At 40.8% G+C, this 17,529-nt stretch overlaps 1 protein-coding gene across 3 annotated transcripts in view; it reads right to left on the bottom strand.

Annotated features, from left to right (window-relative positions):
- Positions 1-17,529, bottom strand: part of STARD13 (StAR related lipid transfer domain containing 13) — a 246,924-nt gene that overhangs the window by 132,081 nt on the left and 97,314 nt on the right. The window contains exon 1 of one of the 3 annotated variants that reach the window (XM_039718248.1): positions 9,867-10,065. The exons of the other annotated variants lie outside the window; for them this stretch is intronic. Within the exon in view, the coding sequence (XP_039574182.1) occupies positions 9,867-9,990 (124 nt within the window). The 5' untranslated portion in view covers positions 9,991-10,065. Of the gene's footprint in view, positions 1-9,866; positions 10,066-17,529 lie in introns of those variants that run through there. 3 annotated transcript variants of the gene reach the window in all.

The raw sequence follows: 17,529 nt of genomic DNA, 5'->3' as shown, positions 1-17,529 counted from the left end.
TAATAAATAAAAAGTTTCTTTCTTACTATAAATCCAATGGCTGAAATCTCCTTGTAAAATTGATTTATTTCAATAAAAATCTGTACTTATGTTAAAGACACCTCTTAAAATGAGCATGACCATGAGATGCCATTTGCATATCACTTCAGCAGCCATCTGACACATAAATGACTCAGTCTTAAATAATTTACTACAGCATTTTTCTGGTTAAGCCGTGGAAGAGCATGCCATTCAGATCAGGGTGAGAGGGACAGGGATGTAAAAACACAGGCGTATTTAGCAGAGGAATAAGAGGCACATCCAAAATAGTCTAAAGGTTGGGACAAATGCTTAGTCGTCATTCCTTCGTGCAAGGAATCCAACACAAATTTACACAGGTGTGCAGAACACTTTAGAGAAGTCCAAGCTATGAACCAGTGCAGAAGGTCCCTAAATCTTTAGGAACCCCTTTTTGTAACGCTGTGTGTAATTTTTTTGTATTTTGACAGAGAGAAGTTACATTTCTAGCTTTGGTTTTGACTTATCTCTTTCATCATTCTCTTAAGCTATCCTTATGCAGCTACCTTACCCTTATTCTATGCAGCTACCCTACATTTCCTCAAAAATTGCAGCAACAGAAGACCGTACACAAAGACTTATCAAACTAACTTTTGCTCAAATTCAGACAGACCTGCACGTGATCTAAGGATGATTTGAACTATGCTGCTGTTCTGAGGCAATATCCCTTTAAATTCTTTCTGTAACAAAGCCAATACTCAATTTTTGTGGCTGTCTTTTAAAGTGCTTCTGAATTAAATGACCTGTGAAGGTTCAGTGCCCTTCTGCATCATCATGGCCTGGAAAAACAGTCCTCCCCAGAAAAATTCCCTGGTTAATCAAAGCACCAGTGCCATCCATTTAGCTCAGGAAACAGAAGAAATTAATTATCCCCACATTATTTTACATATGTGAGAAGTAAAATTTTTGAAGTATTTATAAAATTAAGCAAGCCTATTTTGATGTTAATGAACTTATCTTGCTGCTAAATAAATACCTACAGTTTAAACAACTTTTTGATAAGTATAAATGTAAATTCATAGTGTTTTGAAATAGATTATGAATCAAATTCTTACAGCTTTAAGAAAACCAACATTTATAAGTTCCAGTGCCTCCTCTTCCACTGTACTACAGCATGTTGCTGGATTTGTAAAAATGATTTCTATAAAAAAGGTTTTACAGAAAATCTTTTCTATATACTTACTCTTCAACAGCAACAAAGAAATAAATCAGTATCTCTATGAAATGGTCCATTGAAATGCAATTTACTCTGGTGATTATATACAGCAGAGTATGTTTAGTTTTGATCACTATGCTAGCTGAAAACATCTTATTCTTTAATTCTCGTAATTTGTTTTCTACTTCTGCACTGCTAGGTGTCCTGCTGCAAAAGCTCAAGAAATAAGGCTCTAGGGTGGCACTCTGTTCTTGAGGACAGAGGATGCCTTGAATATTGCACTACCTTAATAAAGCCAGCAGCTGTGTCTAACACTGAGTGACGCACTAATTGACATTACTGTATGTAAATTACTGCCCTCTACTGGAATGACAGGCTGTTTCACGTGAAATGGATGGTTTGTAAAGTAATTACATTGATTGTTGAAGCCTGGTGTTTGATGGAACCAAGTGCCATGAGTTTTGGGTGTTCCTGATCCCTTCTTGGAGCATAGCTGTTTGCTGCACACATATCTGCATGCATTCAGCCTTTGTTTATTGGCAGTACAAGGTGCACCATGTTGGTTTGATTGTCAAAATATTTTCCTTTTTGAAGTATAAACAGGAGGTACAAAGGAGCTACAGAAATGCACTTCTCTTGTGAACGCCCTAATGTCACTCAAGACAACTGACGCCCTAATGTCAGTCAACCTTCTACACTGTCATATTTTTAAGCCTGCAATAATCAAAAGAAAATATCACAAATTCTTAATTAATTGAAAATAATATCCCCAAACCAAATTTTCAAGAATCACAAGACAGAAACCACTTCTTTAAAATCATCAGGTTAGCTTGAAACTGACATTTTACAATATGAAGTTTTTCTTGGCTTTTCCGATTCTGAACTTCACATTTTCTTTTTAAATTTGCTATGCAAATATGCTTAAGTAGAAGTGAAAGCTGGTTTTCTCAATGAATTGTTACTCAAGGAGATGATTTTTAAAGGCGTTATGATATATAGCAGCACAAAATTTGGCCATGATATGACAGAAAAAGCAAAGAAATAAGGAAGAGAAATACAGAACATCTGTCTCTCAAGAAATCTGAGAAGTACAAAATATAAGAAGACAAATGTGAATCAAACCACTGCTGTGAAACAAGGTCAATGCCTGGCAAGTATTGTACAAAATCAAATTGTTAAGTCATCTAAGTTATTTGAAGCCCTAGAAATATGACAATATTGAACATTTTGAAGGGGTTTTTTTTTGTTAAAGCAAAAAGTCAAAATTCAGAATTGGGACTTCGTCATTCCTGAAACTAAGCACCACATCCTACTGTAGCTGAGAAAACAGAAGAATAGGAGTCCAGTTTCCAGTGCCTTCCTGAGTCCAGAAATTCTTTTGGAATTTGCTGGCCAGCCACCAACAGACTATTGATGTTCACTAGGCAGCTGAATGTCTATTGTGGATATAAATGCTCCATATAAATGTTCTGGCATAGTTATTATAAATAAAGTCACTTGCATGGGGATATGGAAGCAGCCTATAGGATTACAGTCATATGAATAAATACAAAAATACCTAGTAGGAAATAACTGAGAAGATACATTATTTAATATGCCATGACTGATATAAAGAAGCAATGTTGGAATGGAAAAGCGTCATCACTGTTTAATGTCAGACAAATAAGTATTTTTATCAGTCTACATAAGCTCCTACATATCTTAGAAAAATATGAGCACCAAAAACTGCATCTATCTAAATGTACATGAACTTAAACAGTATTGTTCTATATACTACGAATTGTTTCCAATATTTGGTCTGCAAACATCAGGATAAGTACAATGTTTACAGGAATACTCCATAAAGTCACAGTGTAGAGAACTGACAAGGTAGCAGCCTTCTTGTCACATAGAAACATCTACTGGTGGAATGAACTGAGGCCATGTATATATGTGGAGAAAAAAGGAGAAATATTTGTTTACTGAGAACTGAAAGAACCTTGTGAATGCTCAAGGAACCACAGAAAGCCAGTAGAAAAAAAACCCAACCAACTAAACCAAATCAAAACCCAAACCAAACAAACCCAAACCAAACAAAAAACTACTACAAAAAGGACTGACATAATAACTCTCTAGGAAAAAGAAGTGTATTTTCTAAAGATTAATGTGTCACTGAACTCTGAACAGACAAGCTCCAGGAAGAGAGAGACCTGTCAAGAACATTTTTTAAAACTATCAAATAGAAACTGACTGATTCAAATGGTATCTAGTTCTATTGCCAGCACTGATTCCCCATTTTATCAGCTGAGATTTGTATCTCTTACTGTCAGGAAATTAAGTAATCAAAATCGAATTTCTTTTAGGAAAATTACTGATACAACATTCTCTGATGGAAGCAGTACCCATTCAAATACAAAATCTATGTATTAAATGTAAAACCAGAAGATGAATGTTGTTGTCACCCTAGGAACTTCTACTCCTTCTCCACTATCACTCCAAACCTTACATGGCAAATTGCAGCAGAGCCACAGGAAAGAGTATGAGAAAAATACATCTTTCTCTGGACTTTGAGGCAGTGGGGAGTCCTCCATCACCCCCCCTTCACAGTCTCATGCTGATACAGAAATACTTGGCAGGTCAAGCATATTGGTATTTTTGTAATTGTACTTCTGGAATTGACTTCTTGTTGCTGAGGGTCATGAGAGCCTGGCAGCAGCAGAATTAACAATGGTGGTATTTTGCCACCACGGCCCCCTTTCCAGATTCAAACCACTGGCCTTCAAGGAGTGCCTGGGGAAGGAGATGGAATTTACAGGATATTGACATAACCCATAAAACATAGGTGCAAAGAAAAGCCTCTTCATACTTTAATTAAACTAATCTAAAACCCCTCCTCACATTAATAGAGAATGTATGGCACAATTAATTTAATTTATGAGATCAATGACTACTTTTTTGGATACTACATTTTCTTTAGGACTGAGAGCAGAAAATTTCCTGGCATGCCTGGCCAAATGAATCACTCATAAGTCACTTTCTTTCTTCCCTAAAGCACTCCATCATGAATAAAGAATGTCTTTCATAACTCTTCTCCTTGACAAAGGACAGTCTTTTCCCACTGATGGGGCTGGGTTAGGGAGGAATTTACACATATACATCTTATCAACATACATGAGAATCAGTATCTTGTACTCTCCAGTGCACTGGTGGGGACACAGACTGCAACATCTCTACTTTGCTTTCTAAAAATGTTATGTGCATGATTTTAAAGTAGAACACAAAAGTATGCCCACCAAATACCACAGTTTTCACACGTGCATCTCCCACACTCCTTAGTGAAAACTGATCTTGCAAAATAATTTTATTTTAAAACATCCACTTGTTTCATGAATTGCTTTAGAGTAGATTAATCTGCTACATTTGCACAAAGGTCTTAATTGAGAATAAATTTCACTAATGCAATCATACCAAGATGCAGCAGACTCAATGTTGGTCCCATACTGGGACACCTGCCTTTGCTCAGGGGTTCTCATAGGACCTGAGAGCCTGGTGCACATATTTCCTTTAGGGTTTCCAGTGACTTCACCCCAAAATAAACTTCAGTTTTGCAGAATAAAAACTCATTAACAAGTTCTTGAAAATGTTTCCTTTTAAATGAAAACTGAAACTATGAGAAAGCTATAGATCTGATGGTTCTTTAATTAGGCTGCAGAAACATACCTGCTCTTGTCTCCATACAAGCATGACAGAAAACTGTTCTAAAATTCACATAGTTCTGGTTGTGACCACTAGTTTTAGTTTTTTAAAATCCACTTTTCACTTCTGTATTCCCTAGGATCAACAGATCAGCAGGTGCCAAGGAGCACCATGCTTTCTGAGGTGCAATTACAAACTTAGACTTGTTCATCTGCACCCAATGAAACCACAATAACCCACGAACCAGCCACAAATTACTTTTGAGAGGAGCAGGTGCATTGCTTGGTCATCTTTCCCACATGCTGCATGTGGCAGTTACTTTCTGCTGGACAAATTATTCCCCATTTTCTACCTACATCAGATAATGTTCAGTTTCATCTCTGATATAAATGTATTTCAGTCACATTTGAAGAGACACTTGCAGGTGCTAATCAATTTATAAGGTCCTCCTGAATTGTTAAGGACACCTAAGAGTAGGACTTGTAAAGCTTTCCATTTAAAGGTCTTAATTTTGGCTTCTTTAGACTTCTTGGGGATTTTCCTTTACTCACAAGCCTGCCTTATTCCTGTTTCAGTTTTGGAGCTTCAGGTAATCAATTTCTAAGAAAATACTAGTCCATGGTATGTTGTCCCACCATACATTTTCATTCTACTTGATTTGAGACATTAAGTGCTCCATCCTTTGGAAAAAAAAAACCTGCACCCTCACAGGGGAAGTTCAAAAGTCAGTTTAGCACTGGTGCCTGAAAAATCTGTCCAAAATTGGACAAGTTAAAACAGTTTGAAATGTCAGTCTGAGCAAACCACTGGAGGTGTGGTGGAAAACTCGATCCCAAATTCCTTTTACCCAAAGCATAACCAAGGCAAAAAAAGAGTGGGAGCATCTGAAACTGGTCCAGGCAGTTGCCTCTGGAGAGCTCTGTAGCTGAGTATGAACTGGGACAGTGCTCAAGGGTGCCCTGTCTTATAGGGCTGTTGCAGCAGGAAACAGGATGAGGATGTCAAAGGATAGATAAGAGAAATTTTGTACCAGAAGAGCTAGAGGAGATCAAGTAGGGATTTAATCTCTTAGAGAACACTGAACATACAAAGGATTGTGGGACATGAAGCTCAGGGGAGAAGAGATTTGTCAAAAAGACTGAGGGTGTATCTATGCCACAGACACAGTGGAGGCAGCCTTACAGAGAAGGAGTCCTGACAGCAGGCTGTAGGTTGCTAAACAACAGCTAAAACTAAACTTCAGAAACCAGAGGCAAAGCTTTCTCTTACCAGAAGTATGCTAGGGTCACAAAATTAATTTTGCAGACTTTAGTAAGTCTCAGAATTGAAGTTACCTGCTAAATTCTAACTCAGCCCTCTTTCCACTGGGTAGTAAGACAAAGTTTCATCTTCATCTGCACATGCAGTTTCCAAGGGTCACATCTGATGATGGGGTATGGTCACGTATCAGCCCTGCTGAAGCTCTTGCAGGTGGGAGACAGAAAAACCCCCAGGTTTCTGAGACTATGACAAGTAAATGTTGCCCCTGTGGGAGAGCACCTCCCATTCTTCTCTGTTTTACACCAAGTCACTCGAAACAAAACCTGACCGGGCCACAGAAACTGCAAGTTATTCATTCCCTTTGTGCAGCACAGCTAGACCCCAAATGCTGATTTGCTCAAATTGTTGTGCAACAGCAGCTACTGAGAGTCATAATTTGAATACTAAAGTAGATAATTCAAGTTCTAACTCTCAAGAGCTGATATTCCTGGGGTTCGGCCTCATTTTGCCTCTTGCTCCTATCTGTAATATGGGAACAATGTAACCTTGCAGCTTCTAGGAACAACTGAAACATTAATGGTATGACATATGCAAGCACCAGGCTCATGGACACCTGAGGGAATTTATAATTCTCTGCTTAGTCCAGTGTTTCAGAAAGCTGCAGTACAGAAGGCTCTAAGTTAAGAGATTCAGCAAAGGGGATCATCACTTTCTGCAGTAAATGAGGCTGAAAAATTCTGAGCAACAAAAAGGGCGAGGTGATCATGTCAGTCAATCATGCCAGTCATGACAATTCTACCCTACAAGGGGGGCTGTGCAATACAGCAACAGGGGTCTTTAACTCTGGTGTTTCCTGACTCCAGAGTACTGAATTTAAAAACTAAATTATAATTTAATTTTATTTTAGTGTATAGTAACTGAAAGAATGCCAGATAGAAGGTGGCACTTTCCCCTTACATTCAAGGAATGTAAGAACATTCCTTGTTGTGTTTTACTGTGACAGGTGATCATGATTTGAACAGGGATCTCAGAATTATCTTAGGTGATCACTGTTGGATGATCTGCTAAATACCTAAGTCAAATTCCTTAAGCAATGGTTTTCAATAATGGCAAATTGGTTCAGGATTACATTAAACCGAAAGTATTTTATATAACCTTTCAGGGGAATAGGCTCCCACAGGGGGTTAAAATTCTGGTACATTTCCCATTCAGTTTGTCAATTCCAAATTAAACCATAAGCATAGTGGAAACAGTGTAAAATACCTCTGCAAAAATTACAAAAAGCACAAAAAAACCCCTGAGGGTGCAATTTTTGGCACTGTAGAGGGTACACCCATTGTTTGAAAAACAAATGCCAGTCAGTGAATCAGAAAAAGTGACTACGAGCTGCTGGGCACCACGGATCTGTCCCGAATGAGAGACAGTAAGGAGCAGCCCTGTCCAGGAGCATGCCAGGAGCCAGGCTGCTGCTCATCACCTCTGCTCTAAAGGGTGAGGGAGGGAAGGAGGGGGCACACTGCAGCAGTCTTTTTATGCACAACCTACTTTCCACGGCAACCCAGCTATGCTCTCTGCCTCTTCGAGAGCAGCTGAGTCAAAGTTCAGCTCTCTCCTTGCTCTAGCCAGGATTCAGCTCCTTTCTCCAGCTCACACCCCTGCTGCCCAACAGCGTCCTGCTGCCCTCTGCTCCAGCCTGGATGCCAGGGCAGAAACTCTTCCCAAGGATAACTGGGGAAAGCCCTGAGTAATCCGCTCTGCTCCCAGTGCTGATCCTGCTCTGAGCTGGAGACTATACTGGAGAATTCCCAGCACCTCATCCAACCCTAACAATTATATAATTTTTATGAATTACAAAAATGTGCTTGCTTTCTTTACAGGTATATCTAGGGCAACTAGTGTCCTGATCCTTAACAAACAGATAAAAGACTAAAGCAAACCGAAAGAGTAACTATATAAGTGCCTGCAAAGGTATCATCACAGTGAGGACTTAATCACAAGTTTTATTTGGCTTGACAGTTGGAATATGACAACACAATAATGGTTAAAACCGCATTTTGTTTTGATCATTGCTCTTGAATATTAGTTACCAGTTACACTGCTGCTCTGACTGCCAGTCAGACTCTGGCAGTCATTGGCTCTGACAATGCCAACTTTGAGGAAATAGATGGAACTTTTATAGCAAATAGTTGACACATTTAGATCTGCTTAAATTTCCTGCCTTCTCATTAACAAAAGCTGGAAGAAAAGGCCAAGGAATATACACTGCAGCTACACAGGTCAGCACAACAAACAAATACAAAAACAAGGACAAAGATGCCAGAGAGAGAAAAGCAACAGAGCAAGAGAATATATCTGACATCAACAGATATTTGTACACATTTCATTATGTCGTCAGATAAGTAATTTAATTAAATGGTAAGTGTATCAGTGTCTTACCAGAGTATTATGAATAGCACTTAAATTATGGCAGTGCATAAACCCAGGACATTAGTATTCTATCCACCTTAAATAAAAAGTTTTGACTCCATCAATTTTAATACCCAGTTGCTTTAAGAAGTTGGCTACAGTATCATGGCAGCCTGCCCAGGTTCTTTGCTCAATCAAGCAATAGTTGTCTTTGACCAAAAAAGAAAAAAATAGCCAACAGTATTCTTGCTGAATGTCTGCTGGCATCTGCTATCAATATAGGAATACGGGAATTAAAAGAAAATTAAAACATTAAAAGTTTAGTATTTTGGTTAACAATAGCATTACAAAATTAATTGTTTTAGTAATTCATTATTGATGCTACCCAGTTTAGATTAATTTTTCGAAAAAACTACCATGCAATTTTCATCTATTACTTTAATTGTATGTACATAAGAGCTAACTTGCTGTAGACATAGTCGGAAAACCTGCATCATTTACCTCTGTATTATACAATTCCAGCATGTCACAGTGCCCTAGGCAAGGATACCAAACTCCTAACAATGCTGTAGGATGTGACAGAGGAATCCATCTTTACAAATTAGACTTCATTATACATGATCCTGCTCATAAATCTTGACGTATCGTTTTCTACTACAAAAACTCTACCTTGCACTTGCAGGTACCCTCTAGATCTTCTAATTCACAGAGTATTTTACAAATACATACTGGATATATGCTTATGTGCATAAAGCCACTGTGCTGCTGCAATAGCAGTGCTCTAAATGAGACCCGACCTCCTGGAGCACCTGCCCTGCTCTGTGTCCTTCTGGTCCCCACCTGGGGATGGAAAAGCCGCAGGAGGCCGGTTTTCCAAAGCAGGTAGGTGACCTGAAGCTATAGACGCACTTGAAGTGAAACAGACCATTTTTCTTTGGGAGTTGTGGTACTTCCCACATGCAAACCCTATGAGGAACCAACCTGGTTGGTCAGACTTAGAAAACTGATCAGAGGAGCAAGTGAGCCTCCTTCCCGGAGGCAAAACCAACCCTCTTCCTTTCGGAGAGGCTCAGAAGGTGCCTCCGACACGGAGCGACGGGGAGGCTTAGCCCCGAGCCCGCCTGCGTGTGTGAGCAGCCGCGCGCTGCCCGCCAGCACCGGGCAGGTGAGCTCCCCGTCCCGCCCGGGGTCTCCCCGCTCCGGCAGCGGAGATGGTGCCCCCAGACGTGCCCCTGGAGCGGGACCCTCCGCGCCGCTGGGGTCGGGACGTCCCCGGGCAGGTAGCGGCGGCCGCGGCGCGGCGGGGACTGACCTGCGAGCCGCCGCTCCCGGACATTCCTCCACAGCAAGTCCCAGGCTTTGGCGGTGGAGTCCCGCAGCTGCTCGCTCAGCGACCTCCGGAGCTGCGCCTTGGCCGGGCGGCGCTGGCTGCTCATCCTCGGCGGCTCGGCATGCCGCCCCGGGCAGCCCCGCTCAGCGCCCGCGGCCGCTCTCCTCGCCGGGGACGGGCGGCGGCCTCCCTCCCTCCCTCAGCGCCCCGTCCCGCGCCCGCCGCTCTCCGCCCTCCTTGCCTCCCCCGCGCTGCGGCCCCCGCGGGGCGGGGAAGGTGCCCCGGGCTCCGGCCCGGCTCCTGCCCTGACCGGGACCCCGCACCCCTCGGGCTCGGGCGCCACCGACGGACCGGGACCCCGCACGTCCCGCCTGAATTCCGCGACCCCGCTGGTGCCCGTGGGCCTCATTGGGGAACTGTCCGGCCAAGCCCCCGCGGCTGCCCGGCTGTCAGCTCCCGCGGCCGCCTCTGCGCTCCCTGGACAGCGACCGGGAGCTGCCCGCGGCCATCCCCAGCCTTGCCGCCCCAGCGCTGCGCCGGGGAGAGGTCACCCGCCACGAGGTGACAGAAAACCTGTATGGCAGAGGGCTGCCTTTTTCCCGAGAGGCTGTAATAGGTGATTTGCCCATGCTTCAACTTGTGCGGAAAGAAAAGTAGTTGATTTTTTTTTTTTTTTTCACAGAGGCCTTGGTTCATCAGCTCTCCACCCAAGATCAAGCCATAGTCCTCGCAACACAGCCTCTCCCGTTTCTTTCACACTTTCTCTGCATTCCACCCACTCACTCTCCACCTCCTTCCCCTTGCCTGACTTCTCTTACAAGCGCTTGTGCTTTTGAAAAGGTTTCAAAATTAAACTCTGGAAGACACTTTTTGCACACTTTACAGACTAAAATGAATCTTGATTTCTTCATCCATAGGCTAGCCAGAAAGTAATAGCAGTAAATATTCCATTTAGGAAAGCCATTTTGTGTCTCTGCTTCTTCTGTGCTCTGGGAAATACTGTTTTAACAGTGTCCCCTTCCCTATCCTGAATGTTCCTCCAGCAGAGAGTCTGATAGCCAAGGACAATGGCCCCTTCATTCCATTTAGTCACAATCAATTACTTACTGCTTGCTCTTTTGGCAGAGTATTTGTGATGGGCAAAGCAGAGGCTGATGTTCCTGCAAGAGAGTGCCCTACTATGAAAAAGCTGCATGCCCAGGTAAAGCAGTCATGTTAAACATTATCGATATCCCCATCTTGCTTAGATTTAAACTGTAACTGCAATGTCAGAAGCTAAAAGCAAACAGACAGATGTATTCCATGTTACCACTGTTTTAATAATGTCTTCTGCTTACTTAGTGGTGTGAATTTGTTTTCCTTTGTCCTTGTTCTTAAAAGGTTCATCTAAAAAGGTTCATCTTAAACTACTCTACTTTAGCTGATATAGTGGAGACAATGTGCTTGTACAGATGTTGTATGTCACTCCTCTGCCTGCAATTCCAGTGTCCTCCAAATGACTGGACAAACACTTTTGAGAAAAGGGATGCCTTCCAGGGATGGATACATTCAAGATCTGGAAGGAAGACAGCATAATTATGTAAATACTCCCACATCCCATGACCCAGAGCAAACACCTGCTGATGTTAATGGGAGAAGAGAGGATTATGGTTCCTACAATCAGCTCCTCTGCCCAGTAAATCTGCCTCTGACCTCTGCCTCTCTTTATTTAATCTCTCACCAACACAGCCATTAACAGTGCATAAGACCTACTATGCCTGTTTACTGCCACAGGCTTTTATCAGCTAGGAACCAGGCAGAGATGAGAAATTAATGCCTGATATTGTACTCAGCTGCCCTATAAAGATGAGCCATGACACACTGTCTAAACGTGAAATAATAAACTCAGTTTTGAAGGTTTTGTATCATACTGCTGTGTCACCACCCACAAACACCAGCCCACGTCAGCCAGTACTGCAACCTTCAGCAGTGCCCTTCTGGCAGCCACACTTGGATGCACCAACTTGGAGTGCACTGCCTGTCTGGAAGACAGATATCCCTTTCTTCAGCAGCTGTCTGCAATGGCCAGAATGTAGCACTAGAACAAAAGATATTATCTTCCCTTCTGTAGCATTTTTGAAGATCTTGCTTTATCAAAAATATCCCTAGACTTCCAGGTTTACTGAAAGCAGCTAATTGGTGACTAGATAGTAGCAATTGCTAATCCCATGTTATCTCACCATGAGTTACTAAGATAAACTGCAGTGATATGGCTGTATTTCATAATCAGCAACAGAACTGAACTGGCAAGCCTAGACCAAACCCTGTGGCAGGCACTGACAAAAATCTTACTAATTTCAGGTGCTTTATTGTGGAAAACTAAATTCAGAGGCAAGATCAGATATCGTAGTTTTCTTCCCAAAGAAAACAGTGCTATTGAGTAATGAGAACACATCTCATGCAGCAACTGGCCTATTCCTATTTTATGCTTTTAATCATAGTCAGCTGTTCAGAAGTCTAATTACCATCACAAGTATTTTGATGTATTACACCTCATAGTAGCAGTTACAATAACAGCTATTCTGCAGAATTTGCTTGAAGGAGGGTACGTGTTAGGAATCATTCATAGGTCAAACATGCTTCATTTCCTTTTAGAATGTTAGAAAACCTGACAAGATGGTAAAATTCTGGTCTCTCACACATTTTGCATATGTTGGTTAAGTGTATAAATGTATCAGTACTCGTCTTTCCTGCTTGAAACATTCTGACATCCACACAAGATGGCTAACACTTCTGGGGGAAAGAAAAGCAAAGCACATTTTCCACAGAATTTGCAGTTTCCCTGCTTGATACTAGTCTTGCCAAAATGGTTCTTTTCAGACTAATTGCAATGGAACCACTGTATATGATGAAGAGAAAGGAGGAAGTTCCCAGCTGCCTTAAAATAAGCTGAACTATTATATTTGTCTTTGCTCATTGATAACAGAATATTGGCAGGAATAAAAGTACTGTCTTTAAATCTTGCAGGCATGTAAAATGTTGGGGAAAAATCTAAACTAGTTATACCCATGGTCTGATGCCATTGTGGCACAGAAGTCTGATACACTAATTATATATTTAGCAATTTATATTTTCTTCCAATCACCATGGTAATTAAACGCCAAATTAATTGACACTGCGTAGTATTTTGGCCTCTAATTAGCAGTGTGTTTATAATTGGTTACAGATGCCATTATGCAGCCTGATGTAGTCCTAGTAAAGTAACTGTACAAACTCCAATGCACCTGGTAAGAAGAGAATCAGACCTAAGGAAAGAGAAACATGACTGCTTATTGCTTTGCCATTTGTAAACTACTGAAAGACTATGATAAAATTACAACTTCTTTCTTTCCATCCTCTTGTCTTTAATTATCACGAGTCAGGATTTTTTGTTAGTTTAATCACCTCACAATATTTTCCTATTTGTAGAAGAACAAAACAAGATATGTCATGTGGAGGAAAATGTGGGAAGTGTGCATCCTTGGTTACTATGTGCTGTTTAGAGGACACAGGTTCCTTACCCTAGTATCCCTTAGAAAGTAATACTAAAGCAAAAGAGGAAATAACAGGATCTACAAGATCAATGCTGATGCTAATAAGTCTGATGCTAATAAGTGCAATGCCAAATTGTATAATTAATTTCGTTCTTCAGGAACTGACTGTAATGAAGCATCTTGAACTCAAAATGGTGTTGCTGTGATTTTGTAGCTTCAAATAGTAGCTCAGACAGCCTAGATATAAACACATCAAGTAATATTTATAACTTTGGCAGTGGTCTTTATCTCTTTAGGGGTCCTAGAGCTCTGGAATTTGTTTTCTATCACAGCTTAAATGGTCTGAGTGGGATGTTGTAAGTCTGGGTTACCACTAGAAGGGAAGAAAAGATCTGAGGTTTTCCATTGCTTGTTTTCCTAACAGCAGACTCCAGTGAATTTCATACTAATTCTGTGGTTGAAGTTATGTGAAAAGCACCAAGGGCATATGAGTAGGTGTCCTCTTTGACATCTAAGTAAACAAACAAATATTTTGGATAGAGAAAAATAAGAATCACTGTGAATGAGGACAAAATGTTCTAGCTTGTGCCCTGGCACTCTCTCCTTGTTTTTTTATTTACATATACAATTTATCATCATTTTAAGGTAGCTTTAACAAGGATAAGTTATAAATTTGTTTCACTCTTCTCTGGTTTATCAAGAGATTGGCACCTATATGTTCATCCTACTTCAATTTAGCTTTCTGAAGCTCTGGGAAAGGATTGCTCTGCACTTTGCCAACAGCAGAGCACTGCTGGCTTTCATTAGTGATGGCCAAATTCTTTCACTTTTGTTCAGAGTGATTAATGCTGAAATAAATGGAACTTCTTGCAGTATTCACTGTGAAAAGACTCTAAGTATGCTCAGATACAGTACAGTAACAAAGTGTCTGCTGTTTGACTGTGCTCCTTCTCCCTTGCTAGAGCAGGCATGGAGGGCATGGGGGGAAATTAAGCTTTAATTGTATTCATACAAAGGATGGTACTTTATTGCTATTATTAATAACAAACTGTGTTCTCAAACTGCTTGGAACCAAAAACGGAGTGGAGCTGAAGTACAATCTTTGCCCTCAGGAGATTGCAAACTAAATACAAAACAGGACACCAATGGAGAGAAGACCTGATGGGGTAGGAAGGGTAGAGTATGAGAGAGCAATAGAACAGTACTGGCTAGAGTAGTAACTGCTGGAGTGCTTCTGGCACACCAGAATGAGTGATCTGGAAGTAGTGATGCAAAGTGAGTCAGCAAGAGAGTCTCCAAGGAGGTTAATGTGTTATCTTTACATATTCAAAGGATCAACTTTCAAGAACAGGGGCATTTTTAACAAAAGCACACAAATGTGTATTTGAAAACATAAAGAGTAGTCAGCTAAAGCTGGGATCTTGTACACAAACAGTCTGTGGGAAGAAAGCTTTTAATATTGAACAAATAGGTGAGGCAAGGGAAGGATCTTCAGGCTTCAGTCACGCAGCCTCTACTTGATGCACCATAAAGGCAGGATGAGCTGCAATGAGCAGTGATAGCAGAGAACTGCCAGGGTATTTGCATTTGGAATGCAATGCAGTAGACCAGATTGTGTCTATCAAGGCAGAGTAAATGGTAACAAAAGTGAAATGGTAAAGGTGGATGAAAATTTTTTTCTACAGCAATCAAAAATTTTCACCTGGAAACCTCCTTTTGACAAAACCCATAGTTTCTTAAAGAATAAAAATCAGAGAAATCAGGAGCAGGAGGTTGCTCTGGTATATGACAATGGTGAAGAAGGGGACAGGGAGGCAGCTGTGGTACAAATGATGACTGGATGGATTGCCCTCTGAGTAAACAGGGCACTTCAATGGAACAGCAGACAACAAAGATGATGCTTCAGCTGAAATTCTGAAGAATTGCAGCCACAAGAGCCCTTGCACATTTCTCAGATAACAGACGAGAAGAACGAACAAAACAAACCAAGTGCCAATAAACTTTCACTTCCTTTCGTAAGATGCTCTGTGGACATCTTTAAAATATATTACATTGAAGATATGAAGTCTTGTGCTGAGCAAAGCCAGTCTCTGTAGAAATAGCCAATGCTTCAATGATTAAGCAACTGGGAAAGTGGGCTACATTTTATATGTGTAGATGTATTGGTTTTTTACCGGAGCTGAGCTTGAAATTTTGAAGTGATTAATGCCCTTGAATAAGTGAGCAGCTATGTTGAAACATAAAATGTCTCAGCACAGAGTATCGGCCCTGTTCTTCTCATTTCAGCTTCTGGTGTCTGATTTTCCCCCTCCTCTTCAGTCACTTGACAAAAATATATTGTTTAAAACTACATCTTTCTTTGCTCTCAAAGTGCTCATTTCCTTAATATCGTATTGGGACCTTGTCTAAGCCACGATTTTTAATTTTTTTTCCCCTAAACTTCCAACTGTTATTACCATCACAGTAGAAATTATTGGAACATTTGTGTAAAAAAGCCTTGCCTTGCAACAGTCAATGGCAATTTAGCACACACCATAGCAGGATATTTGTTCAGAGACCTGGGAGCTTTTTATCTTTTTTTTTTTATAACTCTCCTGGATTACACAGGAAAACATGATCAATCTTGACAGCAGATTCTAACAACAATGCAAGCAAATTGTTCCCCAAACGAATTTACTTGTGATAGTAAGAACTTTTTTTCAGATACGCAAATACTTCTCTGCACACACACCTTTTGAGTAATCAGGCTACTGACTGATGGCAGCATATTGCCAAGTATCAGTATATTGCAACCTTCATCACTGGCCACACACCTACTATTTAAAGTTATTTAACAGATTTTAAATATCTGTATTTGGTAGAATTAAAAAACAATGGCACTCATGTTTTTGGCCAGTAAATAAAGGGTGTTGAATTTCAGGTAGGAAGATTATAATGGCCAGAATCAAAATTTGGCTGGGACCCAAGCCAATCCCTATTAAACTAAACTGTTCTACAGGATCTTGAATCAGTAAAACTGATTTTAAATTTCTTCTTGATTCCACAATAAAGAAGGGCTAATAGTCTGTGCACAGTATTGTCTGAGTCTCATTTGAAGTGAAGGCTGGTGACGATTCGATTGTAAGCATCATTTCCCACAGCTCCATTGGGAAGGTTTCCCAGCCGCCTCAGAGCCTGCCTAAGCCCACTCCATCACCCAGCTCTGGCATTACAGAACTCTCTGTTCCAGCAGGCTGAGTGGTACAGCCATTCCTGGGAGTATAAAGGAGCTTAAGCTTAGGAAGAATGCCTGTTTCATGACATTTAACATATCTGGGTATTCCCACTGAGAAGCAGGATATTCATGCTGTGAAGAAGGGGCTGGATAGGTGGATCTGCAGCTCTTTCTGTCCAAAAATGTCCCTGTTTCTGTGAGAACATTTTGGTAGTGTCAGGCAGCACCTGTATTCCATTAACTCCAAAAGCATTTCAGTGTTTACAGTAACCAGGAAATGTCCATGTCTGTGTTATATTAACAAGTCAGCAGTAACAACTGCAGTTTCAGTTTTTAGAGCTATGCAGAGAAAGGTTTACTTTGAGTTGCTGAGGGTTTTACTTTTTTTGGTTGAAAAACAAAGAGACCTGTAGTATCGCCCACGAAACCATTACAGAAAGCTTTGGGAAAAAAAGTTACCAAATGATGTCCAATAGTGCTTCCAGTAATGGCTTCATATAATCAGGTAGGCAAAAGCACAGCTATGAATTGCAAGTCTAAAAAGTACTTGTGACAAAAAATTTCTAAGTCCTTCACCTTAGTATTTTTGCTTGTACTCTTCCTGCCTACTGCATGTAAGAGGGTTTGCATAATGGCATCATTTTATTCAAGATTCATTATGTTGGAAATAAAACTCTGCTATATTATTATGTGGACTATACTGCATATGCTCAGAGAGGTAAGCCATAAGGTGTCACTGCATCGTAGGCAGCAGACATTATAGGAGCAGTGGTGTGGTGCTGGAGAGTTACAGTCTACGTAAAAGAACTCACCTGTGAGAAATTAAAGCACAACTTTTTATAGTCTTCCAAATAGGCTCCAATTTCTTCATGCAAGAGGCAAAAAATCTTAACTATGCACTCACATACTTTTCACATAA

Source organism: Passer montanus, unplaced genomic scaffold, assembly GCF_014805655.1.
Source record: "Passer montanus isolate IOZ18808 unplaced genomic scaffold, ASM1480565v1 scaffold4, whole genome shotgun sequence".
Lineage (NCBI taxonomy): Eukaryota > Metazoa > Chordata > Aves > Passeriformes > Passeridae > Passer > Passer montanus.
The sequence above is the reverse complement of the archived record's forward strand: the minus strand, read 5'-3'. Positions and strand labels throughout refer to the sequence as shown.